Source organism: Myripristis murdjan, chromosome 18 (genome assembly GCF_902150065.1).
Source record: "Myripristis murdjan chromosome 18, fMyrMur1.1, whole genome shotgun sequence".
NCBI lineage: Eukaryota > Metazoa > Chordata > Actinopteri > Holocentriformes > Holocentridae > Myripristis > Myripristis murdjan.
This window is the reverse complement of record NC_043997.1, coordinates 12,018,764-12,038,360: the sequence shown is the minus strand read 5'-3', so window position 1 is coordinate 12,038,360 and position 19,597 is coordinate 12,018,764. Positions and strand designations below refer to the sequence as shown.

General features: G+C 42.0%; 2 protein-coding genes across 6 annotated transcripts in view; both read left to right on the top strand.

The window, feature by feature from the left end:
• Window positions 1-8,783, top strand: part of aadat (aminoadipate aminotransferase) — a 15,505-nt gene extending 6,722 nt beyond the window's left edge. For all 3 annotated transcript variants that reach the window (XM_030076995.1, XM_030076992.1, XM_030076993.1), the window contains exons 8-14: window positions 322-404; window positions 1,905-2,001; window positions 4,072-4,133; window positions 4,305-4,369; window positions 5,031-5,137; window positions 6,510-6,611; window positions 6,714-8,783. In XM_030076995.1, the coding sequence (XP_029932855.1) occupies window positions 322-404; window positions 1,905-2,001; window positions 4,072-4,133; window positions 4,305-4,369; window positions 5,031-5,137; window positions 6,510-6,611; window positions 6,714-6,755 (558 nt within the window). In that variant the 3' untranslated portion in view covers window positions 6,756-8,783. The remainder of the gene's footprint in view (window positions 1-321; window positions 405-1,904; window positions 2,002-4,071; window positions 4,134-4,304; window positions 4,370-5,030; window positions 5,138-6,509; window positions 6,612-6,713) is intronic.
• Window positions 1-19,597, top strand: part of mfap3l (microfibril associated protein 3 like) — a 23,419-nt gene extending 3,822 nt beyond the window's left edge. Inside the window, exons 1-3 of one of the 3 annotated variants that reach the window (XM_030076997.1) lie at window positions 9,879-9,980; window positions 11,691-12,111; window positions 17,331-19,597. In XM_030076997.1, the coding sequence (XP_029932857.1) occupies window positions 11,790-12,111; window positions 17,331-18,277 (1,269 nt within the window). In that variant the 5' untranslated portion in view covers window positions 9,879-9,980; window positions 11,691-11,789 and the 3' untranslated portion in view covers window positions 18,278-19,597. Of the gene's footprint in view, window positions 1-9,878; window positions 9,981-10,224; window positions 10,510-11,690; window positions 12,112-17,330 lie in introns of those variants that run through there. The other 2 variants (XM_030076996.1, XM_030076998.1) reach the window with 2 other exon arrangements.

The window sequence follows — 19,597 nt, the reverse complement described above, 5'->3', positions numbered from 1 at the left end:
TCAGACAGGCATTAACATTTTCTCACTTCTCTCTCTTGTTTAAACGCTCTCAAAGTTCAAACCTTCATAGAAAAATAAGTCCAGTAAAAAAAAAAAAAACATGCAAAATTGCACTAAAAAAAATCCTTGAAACTGCGAGGCCGCGAAAGGTGAACCGCCTTATAGTGAGGGACAACTGTATATCATATGTGTAAATGGAATCTAGTGCAATACATGGTTTTAATGCGCACCTACCGGCCAATCAGAGAAGAGTATTCACCCAGAGTGTGAAGCGGGTCATTTTAAAAGCTCATTCGTCTCTGTCACTCTCCTTTTTGACAGCCGTGGGCCGCCACATTTCTCTCCATGGATGTTGACGGCAGGATCATTAGGACAGACTCCTTCTCAAAGATCCTCTCTTCAGGGTGAGTGAGTGAGCGCGTGTGTGTGTGTGTGTGTTCTCGTGTTGTCTTTGAAGGGCTCTTGTTATCGGTCAAAGCCGTCACAGACTCTGCAGCGTACGTGGTTTTCCTTTAACAAGTTGGGGCACGGCACGCTCGCCCCGTGTTTCCAGTTCAGCGAGCAGATCTGGTTTAATTAGCTTGTGTAAGTCCCTGCAGTCGTGACGCAGGATGCAGCTGGGTGTTGTTTGTGTGCAGATAAACACGGAGACGTGGTAGCAGAGAGACAGAGAGAAAAAAACACACAGGAAACAAAACATCCTAAACACAAATACACATGTCCCCCTCTGTTGGATCCACATCCAAACTACATATTTTCGATTGACCACTAAAGCAAATGATGTTTTTGTATTTTGGTTTACTTTTCATGATGGTGGTCACATCAGCTTGTGCAGGTTTGGATGTTTCCAGTGTCAACAGACTGTAACATGGTGAGAACTGATAACTGGAATACAGAGAGGCTGGTCGTCCATCTGTAGAGAAAAGACATGGATCAGGGCTTCATGATGTTGTTGATGCTGTTTTTCCACTGACCAAGTCTGTTTCCTCATTGCACTGGTCTTTGTTATTTTCATATACTTTTTATTAATTTAAAACCACTTATTAATAATCTTTACTTAACCAGGTTAGTGCCTCTGAGACTAAAAATCCCTTTTGCAAGGGAGATCTGATTGATTGACTGATTTGATTTGATTTATTTCAGTCAATTAAAGCAACAGAAAAAAAGAGAATATCAGCAACAATGCACAAGTAATCAAAACAAGGACTGACCGAAAAGGTGTAGGCTGAAGCAGAGCTTATAACGCCTACCCTTATCACAAATAAACCATTTAAACATAATATGAGCTAATCCAAACATAACTACTACCCAAGTAGTCAACCAACGATGCAGATTTCAGTCAACAAATACAAACTAATTAAGCTACTAATTGGTAAATTTTTAGTCAACCAAAACATCGGACGCCAAAAGGACAAAACCAAAAAAAAAGCAGCATCTGGCTGAAAGAGAAGCATCAAGACATAATAAATGTTGCAGACCAGCATAAGTGAAGGTTAAATAAAATTGAGAAAAAGGTGAATTTTATGTGTGTTTTTACATGCACTATGTTGGTTAATCATCACAATGGAAAATGTTTTTCTTTTACTTCAAAGTCTTTATTATCACTGTACATATATACACTGAGATTGGATTGCTACAACTGTCACAGTGCAAATATTATAGTTAAAAAGATAAACATATAAGAAACAAGCAAGACATATACTTTTAGGTTTAGAGTTTAGGTTACTTTTTAAACTTCGGTTGAGAATAAGATTACAGTAAGGCAAACAACAGCTATTGGTGTGTGCATTTACAAGGCCTTGTACATAAAGTTGGACCGCAGAAACACACCAGTGTGTTTACGTCTTAAATCGGTCATCTGTGTTTGAACTCACTCCGGGTCGTGTTGAATCGTGTCGTTCCAGGCTGAGGATGGGCTTTGTGACGGGGCCCAAGCCGCTGGTCGACAGGGTGGTGCTGCACATCCAGGCCTCCACCATGCACACCAGCACCTTCACACAGGTGAGCACCAAACACTCACACATTTATCTGTGTGCATTTCAGCGTCACACTGCTGCACTAACCTGTTGCATGACTGGCTTCCCTGCAGCCGGCTTACAAGTTTCCTCTGTGAACGCTGGCATTGTCATATTTATAATGTCCTCTTCCTGTGGCTGTAATCTGAGCCGGAAAAAACAATTTAGGGACTTGAACTTCTGCCAGAGGAGACTTTGTCCACTGAATGTGGCAAGTAGTAGAGAGTGAACTGCAAAAAGAAACTATCACCAACTAATTTAGTTTGATATTCAGAGCTAAAACTTCACAGAAAAAAAAATCTGCCAGTTGGATGAGATAATCCAACTTGTTCCCGATGAATTTTGTTAAATCAAGTGTCATTTTCTAGTGGGCTGCCTCATTCTTTCCTGTGTGAGCATATTTACACTTGTTCCAGACAAATTCCTGAAACACGTGAAACTGCAGCGGAAAGAAGTGGCATTATCTCATCACACTAGTAGGTTTTTGCACTTGTTTTAGGAAAAACAAGGTTTTAAAACCAAATATGAGACTAAATGACTTGTTCAGAAGGATGTTTTTGGAGTGAAGAGTGGACTATATTATTAGGAGAAAGTTGAGTATGTAGTGATATGAAAGCGAGTGCACATTACATTCTTGTAAAGCGTTACCTTTTGGCATTGATTGACATAAATTATCTTATAATTATTCATTCATTTTCAAATTAATAAACAGCGAGGCATCATGAGGAAATAGAGTTTGTGAGAGAAAGGCTCCAGCCGGATGAAGAAAAACCCTGGGCAAACAATTTGAGAGTCACATGGTTGGGGTTTACTTAATGAAGACAATACAACACGTTTGTTGTCAGTCATAGAAAAAAATACATTCTTTTGCCTTTTAAAATACCGAGCAGTGGTTTTCTAAACTCTTGGGTGCTTTCTGAATTGTTCTCCGTGGCAAACCCTCATGTATCTGGAGCCTGAGTCGGCTTAGCCAAAGTATTTGTGCAAGGTATGTGCCAGGATTCAGATCAACTCCAGAGATGAAAGCAGGTCACCGTGCGGCCGCGACTGCACGGCTGGGTGGAAAAGTTACCCGCTCTCCCCCCCGGAGAGAGCCAACAATGAAGCATTATTTCAAGCAGAGTCAACACAGAGGTTAATGCCACACTAGCTTCTGTTCCCACCCCTCTGTGCACGTCAGAGAGAGAGAGAGAGCACAGTCATGCCATGGCCACCAGCCTCTGAAGCCAAATGAGATGTTGTGGTGGCTCTGGATTAGAGGTTTTAAGGGGATTGGGGGTGGGGGAAATGAATTAGGATCTGAAAAAAAACAAAAAACAAAAACAAAACGGCTATGCTGTGTTCCTCTGTCTGGTCCAGTGTTTGCCTCTGCTTTCAAATCTGGACTGAAATACTGGCTTTAGGTCAGTGAGAAGGATTTAAAATACACACACACACACACATACACACACATGTAAATGCACATGCGAAACAAGCTTTGGCGAGCGTGATTACATATTCAAAATACAACCAGGCTGACTCAGAGGCTCTGTGGGAAAAAGAAAAAGGGCGTGTTTCCTTCAAGAGTCGGCTCAAACTGCTTTGTTGTGCCAATGGAAATATAAATCCACAGCTGGATTATCTATCATAAAACCCTTTTTTGGAGTCATTAATAGGGCTGGGCGATGATGACAAAATTAAAATGTCATGATATGTTCGACTGAATGCCTCTATCAGGCCTGTTGGAATGAATGTTAGTGCTTCCACGAACAAAAAAATTTTAATTAACAATCGTTTTTAATGTGTATATAATGACTCAGCAGGTAGAGGCAGTTAAAACAGTTAGAGCAATTAAATAAGTTCAGAAAGTTAACCTCCCTTTATTGCAATGCAGCCTTTAACACAGGAAAAGACACATCTGGATATTACAATATTGAAAATACCAGATACAATAAAAGCAGATAATATCAGTGTAGACCTTGAGGCAATTCAGTGTAAATAATCAGTTTGTTTTCGAGGCTGTGGTGGTGATTTCAGGCTGAGGAGAGACTTGTTCTCTGGCTTTTCCCCCTTGCAGCTCATGGTCTCTCAGCTGCTGCACGGCTGGGGCCAGGACGGCTTCCTCAGACACATCGACGGGTAAGGCCGCCTCCCACGTGGTCGCCGCACATCTGTATCTGTTGTGTGTGTGTGACTGGGTGCAATCAGATCAGTCCATCACACCAGCACATCAGCACCACCAGTGAAATACGGCAGCTTCTCCTCGGGCAGCGAGTGACGCCGCCCCTCTCTCTCTCTCTCTCTTTGCAGGGTGATCGAGTTTTACAGGAAACAACGCGATGCCATGATCTCCTCTGCAGACAAGTGGCTCAAAGGTTTGTCGGCTCAAACACAATGGCTGCATTCACAGTGCTGTGGACTTCTTAATATATTGCCAGTGTCTTTCAGGGTACATACGGTCATGAGAAACCTGGGAAAGTCAGGACATTTGAAAATGTAATTACTGAGGCCCTGGAAAGGTTCTGGCCAACCACATTTGAAAAAAAGCACTACCAGCTCTTTTAAGGATATAAGGACTAAATTAATACTCTACCATTTTGGGCAAAATACCTTTTTTCCAACTTATCCAGTCTGAGACAAGATGTTCAATACCATTTTCACCTCTGTACTTCCACTGGTTCAGTTTTTATGGGTAGCATTTCGTGATAGCTTAGCATAAAGACTTGGAGACTATGGGAGTCGTTAGCCTGGCTCCGTCAAAGTGGAAAAAATAAACTTTCCTCAACTCCGAAGCTTTAAAAATAGGTTATTCTGGGCATGGAAATTAATTCTAAAAAAAAATGTACCTAAATCCAGTGGAAATGGAGAAGTCACTGAAAACCACCGGGGGAAAAACTCCCCGTTTCCTCTGATTATTGCTGCAGCTACTGGCCAGCAATCACTGCACCCAGGCTCCTGTTTTCTCTCTTATCACCTGTGTGTGTGTGTGTGTGTGTGTGTGTGTGTGTGTGTGTGTGTGTGTGTGTGTGTGTGTAGATGTGGCTGAGTGGCACGCCCCATCTGCAGGCATGTTCCTGTGGATCAAACTAAAGGGCATCGCAGACACCCAGCAGCTCATTATGGAGAAAGCACTGGAGAAAGAGGTCAGCATGCGCACACACACACACACACAAACACACACACACACACACACTGATCCTCCGCCCTTTAGTTATATCCTTCACATTTGGCTCATTCTTGCCGCATCCGTGCCATTTTCCTCTCTGCCTTATTACAAAACAAAATCCTAATGCCACCCACTCCAGGTTAACACACTCGCACACACACACACACCACACTCCACACTCTTACATGTTAATTCTAAGTACCCAGAATGCATTTTGGTGCTTTCCCCCGTCCCCCTGTCCTGCACCATTTGTGAGCAGCTGTTTTGCAGCAGGGCGAGGCTGCTTCAAAAGGATGTAGGACGGCGCATGTAAAGCGCCCATTGTGCGCTCTGTGAGTGGGTTTAGCAGCCGAGTGTTTTCCCTCCCACACACAGACATCGCACTCACACACAAACACACACACACACACAGGCCAAATCCTGCTGGTGATTAGCTGATGAGCTCATGTGAAAGGAGGACGAGGTGGGGGGCAAAATCAGGATTTGGAGGTTTGGACAGTCGGCTTCTCTCTCTCTCTCTGTCTATTCCCAATATTTGAAACCATCTCCCTGGAGAGAATAAAGACTTTCCCTCTCCGCCCGCCTTTCTAAAATGAGACGGTTAACGGTGACTCAGATCTAAAATGAATTCACCAAGCGCACAAGAGGAATCCCTGTCTCTGCTTTTATCTTTTACATGCTTCAAAGCTGCAATAATTGCCTGGAGGCTTTTCCAAGTGCGAAGCCACTGGGCTGTGACAGGAATTCAGGCGGCTTTTAACGAGTAACATTTCAGTCTGGTAGAGAGAGAGTCCGCGTGTTGTTATCCTCCATAAAGGTGACTCAGAGAAGAGGTGAAAGAGAAGTATTTAACACCTCTTTTTGCCCAGTTGAACATGGTTTTATTTTTCATATTATGATGGTTAGCCTGTGTTTACTTTAGTCCTGTGTTTTTTGGTGGGTATATAGACACTGATTAAAAGACTTTTTAATGTGTTTTCAAATGTTCTTCTTTTTATTGTGAAGCACTTTGAGCTGCAATTCTTGTATGAAAGGTGCTATACAAATAAAGTTTTATTATTATTTTTTTAAAAAATGCAGTGTTTATCAATAATATTAATTTATGTTTTAGTCTGAATCGAAGCATAAAAGTATGGATAGACTGTCTCTAAAACAGAAAAGTGGGAAAAACAGGATCATATGGTTTAAATTACTGAGTTCAAGGTTATGACAAATTATCAGTCACATGAAGATCGTTTATGAGAAAGATCATTGTTTATTGTGTGTGTGTGTGTGTGTGTGTGTGTGTGTGTGTGTGTGTGTGTGTGTGTGTGTGTGTGTGTGTGTGTGTGTGTGTGGGCGTGCCAAAGGTGCTGCTGGTCCCTGGGGGTGTATTCATGATCAACAGTAGTGACCCCTGTCCCTATGTCAGAGCTGCCTTCTCCCTCTCCACACCAGAGCAGATCGATGAGGTATACACACACACAAGCACACACACACACACACACACACACACACACACACACACAAAGCCCGTAACTGCCCCGTTCATCTGTCACAATCTCTCTCAACAGGCTTTCAGAAGACTTTCTTCCCTCATCAAGGAGGCTTTGTGAGGAGCTAACAGCAAAGAGAGATACTATTTTTCACTGACCGAGATACAAAGATACTGTTCATACAGGTTATGAATCAGAAAAAAGAAGTCGCACAATTTTTAGCTATTTTTTTTAACAGAAAAACTTGTTTATCAACACTAAATTACTCAGTCACATACCCCATGGAGGGCTGTCCCATCTGTCGATATACTGCACAGTGAAGATGTCCTGCTGGTGGCCGTGAATGACAAAACTTTTTTTTTGTTTTTTTTTGTTATCATGCTGTGGACAGTCCTTTGATTCCTCACAACACTTTTGACAGCTGCAGTAATAAGTAAATAAGTAAAAACACTAAAATGAAGTAAAATATAAAAGTAACATGATACTTTTAAAAGCTTATATTCTTACTTGCTAAACGAGGTGTACAAATGTTGTGAAAACAGTTGCTGGCGTGGTGCATCTACTCATTGCCCACTTTATCAGCTCCGCCTGGGCAGTCTAATGCAACAGCTCTGCCATGAATTCTACCTTTTAACAACGCTTATAATGTTCAGTCTTTGTTGAAATTGTGGAGAATGTGTTAATTCTATGTTCATTATCGAAGTTGTAGTTTGCAGAGGTCTTGTACTGGACTACATTATATTGAGGTGTTTCTAATTTTTTGTCCCCCTTATTTGTATACATGTGGGGGGGACAGAATATTGGAAACACCTCTCAGTAAAATGCAGTCCAGTCCAACAGCAGCACTAACTATGAGCTCAATGCCAAACACAGAAGTGAATGAACACCTCTATTATTGTGACAAAGAGAAAACCTGAGCATTATAGGCAGCAGAAAAGGACACTTTATGGCAGAAGAGTTGCATTGGATTGCATTAGATTGTGCAGGCGGACCTAATAAAGTGGCCACTGAGAGTATGTGATAGATAAGAAAACTTGCTTGAAGAAGCACAAAACAGTTTGTCGATTATTGAACGGATGAGAAACTGTACAACTTGAGCAAGTTAATATTGAAAAAAGAAAAAATGCTCTTGCACCGTGTCAGTGACGGGGGGTGGTGGGTAGTTGCATTGGGACAATCATAGCTTTTGACATAATAGATTCTGCTTCTCATTTTATTGACCACAGAGGGTGAAAATATCAAGGTATGTGGCTGTGATTTCTTTAATGGTGTACCTCAACGCTGATTTTTAACTTGACATTTACAGTTTACATTACAGCCTAAACCAGCTTCGATCGCACATGTTCAGCTCGTGAAGGATGTTACCTCTTTGATTCCTGATGACCTTAAAAAGCCATAATTCAAGTAGAGAAAAACGGACATGATTTTTTTTTTCTAATAAGGTTACTTGAAAAAAAGCTAATCCTGTGACACTAGCACGTCTTCCACCTGTCTCATCATTTTACTTGGAGGCCGCATGGTTCACGATCGCATAAAAATACCGTTTGAAAAGAGTGGGATTTTACATATTAACCCTCCCGTGTATGTAGCACTTTTTGTAGCGGTCAAAGCCAGTGTGTTTATAGTGTTGGAGTGTTTGTGTGCAGCTGAAACATTCATCCATGAAGGATAACAGGGACGGGGAGCCAGCTTAGTCTGTTACACATTTACCTGGATGTCTGCCTCTAACTACATACCCAGCTTTGTTCGGCTATAAAATCGGTTATTTTAAAGCCAGAGACTGAGAATGATCTGGATCATTTTCGATTGTAAAAGCATGCAGTGTTTTTTGTAAGAGCAAAGAGGTTATGTCCATACTATTCTGTCCTGAGCGGCGGTGTTATTGACAGTTATTGACTGTTTGCAGAGGCCTTGTTGCACATTGTGGAGTGTGTTATTTTGACTTTTACTGCGGCTCCAAGGTCAGTCAGTCATCCAATCTGACACACACGCAGATAACCCAGATAACTCTTTGCTTTTACACGTGCTCCTGGTTCTCTTTTTTTTTGTCTCAAAGTTTCTTTTTTGATGTCACTTCAGATGTTTGCTGTGCTCCTCCAGCATTCTTCCATGCTTTTTGTGTCCCTGATTGTTAATTGATAATAAATGCAAAAGGAAATTTGTTTTGACAGTGGTCCTTTATTTGTCGCAACACTAGCTATCTTGTCTTAATGTAGTGTGTGTGTGTGTGTGTGTGTGTGTGTGTGTGTGTGTGTGTGTGAGTGAAAGGGTCCACTGCACCACAAAATGAATTGCCCTTACACTTAACTAGCCTTTATGTGAATGAGGTTTTCAAGCCGATCTATCTTCTGCAGAGGCTGATGGAAGCTGGCAAGCTTCCCAGACCCTGCAGCTCAACCTCTTAAGTTTCCGCTGTCCAGGCTGCAGGAAAAATACAGCAAAACTCTCTGATGAGGACAAATCTTTTTGTCAAGGACCCCCCCATAGCAATATGAATTAGACCACAGACTAGGTTTACATTTTATCCCAAGGATGCCATCTGACTTGGTGCAAAATCACATAACTTATCTGTCAATTTCTGATAGTTGTGAAGCTTATAGTGAAAACAATCCTCCTGTCTTAATGTTTACTGCTGTGAACTGAACTTAGAGTAGCCTTGTATGTACATATATGTAGTAGGGCTGCACGATATGGACAGCATTTCATACCTCGATATTTAAGCCAAATATCTCGATAGCAATATGATGTACAATATGACTGGATTCAGACTTCTTTAAAATGTTAAGTGCAGCAACAGTGGAAATGAATCATTCTTCAAAAAACAGCATAATACACCAAACACATGTAGAAAATGCAGTCACTTCACCAAGTATTTTATTGATCAGAACACATCAGTCACTGTCTTAGACTAACCCTAACCATAAATTTGATATTGTCCATATCACTGCCTTTTTCTATATTAATATCTCACCTGTTGATATCTAGATAACGATATGATATCAATATATAGTTCAGCCCTAATATGTAGGATTTCCAAATATGGTGTATACATGGCAATATTCTGTATCCATTATATTAAACATCCCCATGTTCACACGTGGGCATACTGTATATGTCTGACATATATTTAAAATACATGCTTCCCTCACATTGTTTTCATATATGCACATTTTATGAAAACATATCACAGGCTATATGGGCGGCACATATATAACCACATCCAAAAGGGGGTGCATATGTGACTGCAGATGTATTACATGATATGGCATGTCTCTGGTATACGGGGAATGTAATAAATGCGGATATATAAGATTTCCCCCGTGGACCCTGGTTTGAGAACCTCAGGTATTTGACATATTGACTGTACATTACTTTACAGTGAGATACTGATTATTAGACTGCCATTTAAAAAAGTTTGTCTATTATCATTGGTGTTAATTACCACATAGAGAGACATCTGCACCTATTTTAACAGTAGATTTTTTTTTTTTTTTTTTAATAATAATCGCTGTCATTGTACTAAAGCAGCCGCTTCAGTGGGATTTCGGAGGTGTTGCCACCCAGTCTGGAGTCAGTCCAGAGCCGCCGGAGCTCAGCGGACCACCACTCCACCAGCGGCTGCAGGATGGAGCTGTCGGACAAATAGCATCATTTTTTTTTTTTTGCTTTTTTTAATGTAGCCGACGGAAAACATCAACCCCGGTGTTTGTCGTGAACAGTCTTTCAACCAAAACGTATGGGTTTCAAACGGAGGAGAACGGCTCTACCCGCAAAATAGTCGGAGTTTATCATCGGGATTCTGAATTTGCGGGATCTGCTAGCTAGCTAACATCACCGCTAGCTGTTAGCTGTTTCGCCGAGTTCTGTCAGCAAGGTAATTCAGGATTTTATACACAATAGTTTATCGACAACCGCTACGTTTAAGCGTTAATGATAATTGCGACCATAGGTATGGTTTATGTGCATCTTTGGAGTTCGTTAATATCAAGACAATAGCGCTAAATACTTTGCAGGACTACTGTTATGCCCAGAACGTCCCGTGATAGAAAAAACGTCCTTCCAGCACATAGCCGGTTACCGTGACTGTGTTCTGTATAGACACGGCGATGTTTGAGTTGGCGAATTGATGACAACATCCTCACAGGAGACCAGGTTATAGACTGTCCCCTCCATTAGACTATTCAATAGGGTTGTGGTTTTTGAAATTGATTCACATAGGTGGAAGATGGGTCCACCGTTAGTGACTAATGTCAGTGTTAAGCCGCGAAGTCGTCGCGTTCCACGGAATAGACGGAGCCACAGCGCTCCGTTATTTCATAGCCGCGGGGGTCTTTGTTGTTTTCGCATTAATCAGGCCGATGTGTGCTAATAACCAGAGACAGATTGTAATAAGGTCTGTAATATGCTGCTGTTTGGCTCATAATCCAGTATATAACCAGAGCAGGGAAGGGTGCAAATCTTAAAAAAAAAAAAAAAAAAAAAAATCTTAAAATGTCTTATATTGAATATAGGGGATGAATTGAGTTAAGCTGTTTCCACTACAGCTCTAGAAATGTAAAAGAAATCTGTTTGCATGGTGTAGCTGCGTTATGTGTTTTATTTTAAATGTTCATCTGTATTCTGTTTTATTTTGAAATTGGTCGGAAAGGTTCTTTAATTGATAACGTTATTGGCAATGTGCTGAAGATGTTGTGTATTTGTGAAATCGTGAATGTAATGGGTTTTTATAACGCTAACTAGGCGTGAAAATGAACATGTACGGTACATGCCATTTGCCAGCGTGGCTGTCATAGCAGCCTAAAAGCTTGGTATTGATGTTGTGTTTGCATGTAGTCCAGACAAAAGCTGTTTTTCATGAGTGGGAGTCGGATAATCACCTGCCACGTGGCTTAAAAAAAAGAAGGAAAAAAAAAAAAAGAAAAACAAAGAAGTACCTTATCAGTTTGTTCCTGCTGCACAGCATTATAAAGTCTTCACATGCACGTTTGTTTTGCCCTGCTGTCTCTGACTACCAATGACTACCAACTGCCAATTAGTTTCTTTTCTTTTTTCCAGTGAGATGTTTCCAGCCACAAAGCTGAATGCCAAATTGCCTTCCACTACCACCACCACTATCAAGAGATAGCCAGTGTGCAGGATGGAGACCCAGGCCGAATGACAAACTCTCTTCCCCCCTGGGTGACACACCGACAGTCGGAGAAAATGCAGCCGGCCTGTGGATATGCTTTTCGGATCCTTGTGTCCCTTATGGCCATTCACACCGCCGGGGCCTTATCGGAGGACACAGAGGGGAACCGCACAGGGAACGGCACCTTGACAGATGGAGAATTTGTCCCCATTGTGTTCACGAAAGTGAGCCAGATAATTGCCCGGGAGGGGAACTGCGCGCTGATTGATTGCAATGTCACCGGAAACCCGTTCCCCAGTGTGCAGTGGTTCAACTCCCATGGAGACCGTCTGGACACCGAGACCAGTGGTGAGATAAGCCTCAGGGGATATACTGTCACTTACCTGGCCTCTTTCTGTCTCTGGCACCAGCACTGCCAGCTTGTCCATAAATTTATCAGCCTCCAGTGCAGTGGAGTATCATATAGGGCTGTGAATCTTTGGTTTAGCGGCTGGGTGATATTATATGGATATTAGGCTAGGCCTATATCTGTTTTGTGATATGAGTCTAGTAGGGATATAACAGTTCAATTAACCCAGGGTTCAGTTTGTTTTGCGCTTTTTGGATTTACCATTTTGGTTTTGGCTTGGTTTGTTTTGTAGATTAGGAAGACTACCATTTCCATTGTTCACTGTATTTTGTCTTATTTGCAAAAAACATCAGTCTACTTAGAAAATTTTAAACAAACTCATCAGCTAAGTGTGTGTATGGCTTTCATACAGTGGATGTGTTTGTAACACGGCACTTTTCATCTCCAGTTCAAAATACAATGAACGCTCAGTGTCAGGTAACTCAGTTGGCCTGGTGGTCCAAGTGTCACTTTGTAGGGTGTATTGTGTGTTAGACTTCTTTTTTTTCTTTTTTTTTGACAGTTCGGTTTTACACCCATAGAAACTAGATGTTGTCTGGGATTTGGGAAAGACTGTTGTATCTGTTCTCTTATTTGCCTCTACCTTCTTGGTCATCTTATCCACATTACTAGTGATTGTTTACCAAACATGTCTTATGTAAATATCTCAAAGCACCAATGGTTATCCCTACAATATTGTTACAGTTATGATATGAAGATATATTTGATTTTGTCCTAGCCCTACTTTAATGAAGCTCAGTTCAGTTGACAGAACGGAGTTGCCGTTTGTAGTTTTCTCTTAGATCACCAGTTTTTTTTTCATGCTTTGATTCAAGACATTTCATGTTTGCTGGCAGTTGCCATAAATCCAGCACCAAAGTCCCTGCTTTAATGATACTCAATCACTGTAGTTCAGTGTTTTTAAAGTTAAATATCAGGTGTTCAGCTGAAGCTCATATCCAGAGAAGCTTACAGGTTGAGGTTAAGCGTCTTTCTCAAGGACACTTTGACAAAGAATCCGGTAGAGGCATCGTTGGTTGTTACTCAACTATTCGAAGAATACATCCACCACAGAATAGGGAAAGAGTCATTTTCACAAAGGCAGAGTAGAAAATGTATAATAATCTGTTTTTCAGTACAGTCAGTCCAGATATCCATTGCATAACACAGATGTGCCTATCACAATATATAGAGAAAAAATACAGAGAAAATGCAAACACGCCTGATGTCAGCTGGTCTCAGATACACAGGGTATGCTGACATCAACCACAGGAAGTGGCAAAGTGTCACATGTCTACATTCGGGTAAAAAGAACTCTTCCCTTCAAGGCCAGTTTGCTGGAAAGATGGAACTGATTTTTGATTGACGTTATGAATGCAGTTTATGTAAGAATAACCATGCTTATCCCAATAAGAACTGGCCATGGGTCACGTTGACATAGTATCGGCTCTACCACCATGAAGGACATTTTCCTCTAGGCTGGAGATCATGTTTGACCCGTGTGGCATTACAGTTACACTGATTGATATTGTTACCAGGAAACAGAGACTACACTTGGCAAGGATACAACACTAGTGGAGAATGCCATTTAAACAAAGGAAGTTACACTCCGCCGTATCACAGAGAGTAGAATTAGGATACAATACTGACATTAATAATGAAGCCAAGCGAGGTCACTTTACACAGCACTGGATTTCAGAGATCTTGACTGGTGATGTAACATAGAAAGGCGTGTGTGTGTGAGTGTGTGTGTGTTAAATGGGTAGCTTGATTTGACTGTTATTGAGCAGGATAGTTTTAACCTGGCTCGGCTAACTGTAAACAAGCGTGACAACAAGTGCTAGGAAATGTTTTAGTCCTTGTAGTAATAGTTTTAGTACAAGCTGTTGTGCTAAAATAGTTTTCTCTTGGGTTAATTACAAGACATGAAGTCTAAAACAGTTTGGCTAAATTGTACTGTTGTAATTTCACATTTTGTCTGGCAGCAGTGGTAATTTTCTTGCTGTGATGACAGGGCAGTGCCAGTTAAATTTGAAAGAAACAGTGTGATACTGGAATACGTCATTTTTATTTGCCTCGCTGTGAAAATAAAAGACCTAGTTGTGTGCTTAATTTGCAATTCAACATGGCTTTTTTTTCGGTGTTTTTTAACTGTGTGAGTCACCTGCGATCCCTCAGAAGGAATGCTGACTGTAGGGCTGGGTGTTTGGGTGCTCCTGTGAGCCGACCTGTTGAAACTTGCTGTCAAGAACGCGAGGAAACAAATATACCCCATAACGGCATATACCAGCAAAGATAATGGTTCTCAAATGTGTAGGAGCCCACATTTGTCCTTAGTGCACACACAGGCTAACCTAAGAGCCATTCACTTTTATTTTGCAGGAGGTCGAATGCAGTAATCCACAATGCTTTTATGTGTTAAAGCACAAAATAAACATGGAAGTGCAATGAAAATAGGGAATAGGGATGAATCAAGCTTCCAAAAGGTTTTGTTTTTTTTTGTTCCTTCCTCTAAACAGCAATATTACATGGCTAGGCCTAATAGTAACAGGACAATAGTTGCTATGTTAGGCCTAAGGCTTTATTAATAGTCATGTATGTTTAGTTAGTCAATTGACTAAGGAATGTAACAATGGGCTATGGAAAGAAAAACAACTATCTCCACATGAATTATAATTTGTAAATTAAATTTTATTTAATTTAATTTTTTTATCAAGTGGACCCACATGTCTGCAGTCCACACAGAGTCAGCTTGCACTTCAATTTTGGACCATGACCCGCCAGTTGAGAACCACTCATCTAAGAGCTGTTCCCTCTGGCCAAATGGAGGAATGTAATTAAAGGAGGAGCTTGACTTTTTACCACAGTGGACGATGGTTACTGTGGTAAATCTGCCCTGACTTGGACATGAGCCTGGTTTTTCAGTGCAGACGGTTGTCTCTTTAAATTTCTCCTCTGTGTCTGTATATTAACATGGACCGGCTCGCTCGCTCGCTCGCTCCCTCCCTCCCTCCCTCTGGTTTCCACACACATGTAGTAGTGGGCAGCACATCAGTCGTATGACAGTTCAATCACAACACAGGGGAAGAGGCGGAGGTAAAATTAGAAATCTCGCTTTCACAAGAAAAGGCGGATGTGTGCACCGCTGTTGTGAGCAAGGCTACGTTTCCTCTTCCCATTCATTTTTTTTCCAGCAGATACACAGTGAAAGATGCGTTGAGGCAGCAGAAATGTTCATTTTTCTGTCTCATCCTGGTTCGTCTCTCTCAGCAGACCCTCAGCCCGCTGCAGATTTAGCCTCACATTCTGCGGGCCTCTTTATGAAATCTGCCCGTCCTTCCTCCCACACACAGTAGCTGAGGAGGATCTGGATTGAATTAGTGGTAGCTGAAGACCAGGACTGCATGATATTGCCAAAAAATCCTGCTATGATATGTTTTGTAATCCCCTTGGCTATAATTTTGTCTCCGTGATTTTGCTCTTTACACAAATCAAATAAAATCAGGAAGAGAAATGAAATACTGATGTTAAAGATTTGCCCGATTTGGATGGAATGAGAAATCTTGTCTAACATGTTAGTTTGCAGCTGCATTAAGGTCACACGCACGCTGCTGAATAGGGGATTTACTATGATTCCACCCTCACACACATTTTAGTAGGAATTGGCCTGCTAATTTGGTAGCTTTAAAATAGAAAAAGAGTACCGTCTGCGTATCTGTGTGTAATCTTAAAAGGGAGAAATCATGGCTGGTTTTACGGTGAGAGCCAAAGATTAAATCTTGATAACACAGGATTTAAAAAAACGGCCTCTCTCCACTGAAAACTGCCACTTCCTTCTCTACCCAGTCCTCATCATCCCTCTACCTCTCCCCACTTTTACAACCTCACTTAATAATCCTTTGAATTGAAATTAATCTACTGTGACACTCGGTGGAAGTCGCCCTGGATAAGAGTGAATTAAATATAATGTAAACATGATTTTACACTCCGGGGTATATAGATTCATTTATTAAATCTGACAGCATCTGATCCATCATCTGCTCAAGCCTCGTGCAAAGAGAGGAGGATAAGGGCAAACATGAATGTGTGAGATACATCACTGCATTCACAAACGCTGTTGTGGATGAATGAGTGAAAAGCCGATTTGTTACACATTGTATTCTCTGCCTGAAGCCGCCCTCCGACACACACCTGCATGTGTTTACCTCACCTAGCTTACATACATTTAAATAGATTTGCTTCTGTTTTGATTAGTGGCGTTTATCTCCCTGAGACCTCGCTACACAGGGTGGTGCTTCCAGATGGGGCGCCGCCACAGCACACCACCTGTTTACATATTTGAAGGCATGGCAGGAATATTAAGGCTGCTGCCTGCTCTCCGGTCCTAACATCTCCATGCTCCATCTCTCCTTTGAAAATCACTAAGTAACATTTATCTGATAGCAGAGGCTTAAGAAGATGTGTAAACAAACTGAAACTGCAGTACGCAGATTTACATTTCAGAGCCGGTGATGGACAAAACTAGGAGGCTGGTTCAGCACAGGAGTGACATCATACATTGTGTTTGCAGCGATACACAACACAGTGCCAAGGGGTCGTATCATTCAGTGGAACCTCTCCATCGTATAATAAATTGTGGCTGAAGAGGCACTTAGTTTTGTTTTGTTTTTGTTTTTTTATCGTTTTTTATGAATCACAGCTGCGTGCCAAAACAAAATGCGTTTTCACAAGTTGGCAGATTCTTTAAATAGAGTCTCAGTTTCTGGGAGAAGAGGTGCTGTGTTGGCAAGTTTGGAGAGAATCGGAGGCCGCAGCAAACAGCTGCAAACATACAGCAACGACTGCAAAGAAGAACTGTTTCACCCCTGAAATCACACAGGAGAGAGATGATGCATATTGGGATTTTTGAGCACATGAACTTTGACTTTCGGTAGGAGCTGCATGATGAATGTGTTCACCTGCCATTATAATGAGGTTAATTCACTGATGAGACTAACTACAGCTATTTGTCCCACAGCTTTCATGGATGATGGATCACAAAGTTATAGTGTTTCCCTTTTGGCACATATTTAGATAATTTACAATCAGTGTGCCAAACATTTGGCAGGTGGCCTGTGTTTATTTACTGTTTGTCTAATGGACAACATCTGTTTCCATTTCCCCCTCTTTGTGTCTGCAGGTGGAAAGTGGTGGCTTCTGGAGAACGGCGTCCTCAACATCACCAGCATTGAGTTTGCGGACCGCGGCAAGTACACGTGCATGGCATCCAACGTGCACGGCACGTCCAACTGCACGGTGACGCTGCGCGTGGTCTTCACCAACGGCGACATGGGCGTCTACTACATGGTGGTCTGCCTGGTCACCTTCACCATCATCATGGCCCTCAACGTCACGCGCCTCTGCATGATGAGCAGCCACCTGAAGAAGACGGAGAAAGCCATCAACGAGTTCTTCCGCACCGAGGGAGCGGAGAAGCTGCAGAAGGCCTTCGAGATCGCCAAGCGCATCCCCATCATCACCTCCGCCAAGACGCTGGAGCTGGCCAAGGTGACGCAGTTCAAGACCATGGAGTTTGCGCGGTACATCGAGGAGCTGGCCCGCAGCATCCCGCTGCCGCCGCTCATCATGAACTGCCGCACCTTCATGGAGGAGATCCTGGAGGTGGTGGGGGTGGAGGAGATGAGGCACACCTTCGTCCGGCAAGCCCCAGAGGGACACCGCGACACGGGGGGCCGGGTGGCCTCTATTGGGGTGGGGGACTTGTTCACCATCCTGCAGGAGAGGGAGAGAGCGCGGGAGAGGGAGCAGGAGAGGGAGAGGGAGAGGGAGCGCAGCGAATCCCCTGCCGCCGATTCAGACAACTCCTCGGTCCAGGAGCAGCCGCAGCACATCGCCATTCAGGTGTCGGTGCACCCCCAGCTGGCCATCGGAGGGTACTGCAGCATAGAGGCCCCGCCCCAGCCAGAGGCCACGCCCTCCTCTCTTCCACCACTGGCTCCCCTTCACCAGGAGGAGGAGCCTGAGGCGGAAGGAGAGCAGAATGTCCAGCAGGAGGAGGGGGAGGCGGAGCCGGCAGCAGCCAATAACAGGCCCCCGTGCCAGGTGTTCTATGAGAGCCATGTGTAATGAAACAACATGGTAAATAACAACTAATCAGTAAGCAAACAAATAAACAAACAAACCAATTCTGAGGTAAGGATGGATTATCCTGCTATGCATTTCCACTTGAAGAAAAACAAAATAATAATAAAAAAAAAAGTAAATAATATGATTTTCATTTCACATTTTGGATCGGAGCAATCACATTTTTATTTATCTTTTTCTGAATGGAACAATCTCCTACAACCTTCCTTTGTAGATTCTTCTATGGAGAAATCGAGGTTTTTAGATACTTGAGCGTCATTTCTCATTCTTATGAATTTTCATGTTTGAATGTACGTGGGAGGGGTAATCATTATTATTATACTAATGTAATAAGCAAAGAATTGTAAAGGGTCATTTTATCTGTTGACTTTTTCACAGCACAGACTTATTTAATTACTGACTTCACTCTTTTGGAGAATGGTTTTACAGCATTTTTAGTTTCTTACAGTTACTTAGGGTTTATACGACTAAATGACTCCACAAATCTGCCTCAAGCTGGTCTTCATGCCATCTCCAGACCATGAAAGCTAAGCCACCTTCGTTCGCTCGAGAATTCACACTCAGCTACTGTTACAGGCAATCCGCTGTCATTGTACAATGTTCTGCTTACCTAAAGATGCATGCTGGACTGAAAAAAACAAACAAACAAACAAACAAAAAAAAAAACAAGCTTGATTTGAAAGTATCTTCTATGGTTACAGTTTCATGATTGTAAGACTTACATTTACAAAAAAAAAAAGAAAAAAGAAAAGAAAAAGAGAGAAAAGCAAGCCAAGTAAACCTCTGTATGTTTCCTCACTGGGTCAAACAAACACCTCTGGTCACAGCCACTATTGCCCAAATATTTATTATTATTATTATTTCCTTTGAGTATTATTATATTATTCCCCATTGTGGTGTGATATTGTTTCGTGCACAACTAGTTTTTTTTTTTTTTTTTTTGCTTTCTTACAGCCACACATTATGATCCTTAAAAGATTTGCCTATGATTTTCCTCCATCAGGTGCTCTTTTTAGTTTCTTATTTAATTTGTCCAGCGTGACCCTGGCCTCGACTTGCTTCTCCTGAGGCTCTCCAGTACTGTGCACTCTGCTGCATGTGGAAGAGGAGAGAGATGCACCGCAGTCTCTGGGACTAAAAAAAAAAAAAAAGGACTTTTTTTTTTCCTTCTTCCTCTGCTTGGCTCTAACAGTCCAGTGGGTTTGGTTTGGAGAGCAACTGGACATTGTTCTGCTTTACATGGTGCTCTTGAGATGCCTCTTTTTTTGTAGTGGAATAAAAAGGAACTGCTGTTGATTTCCA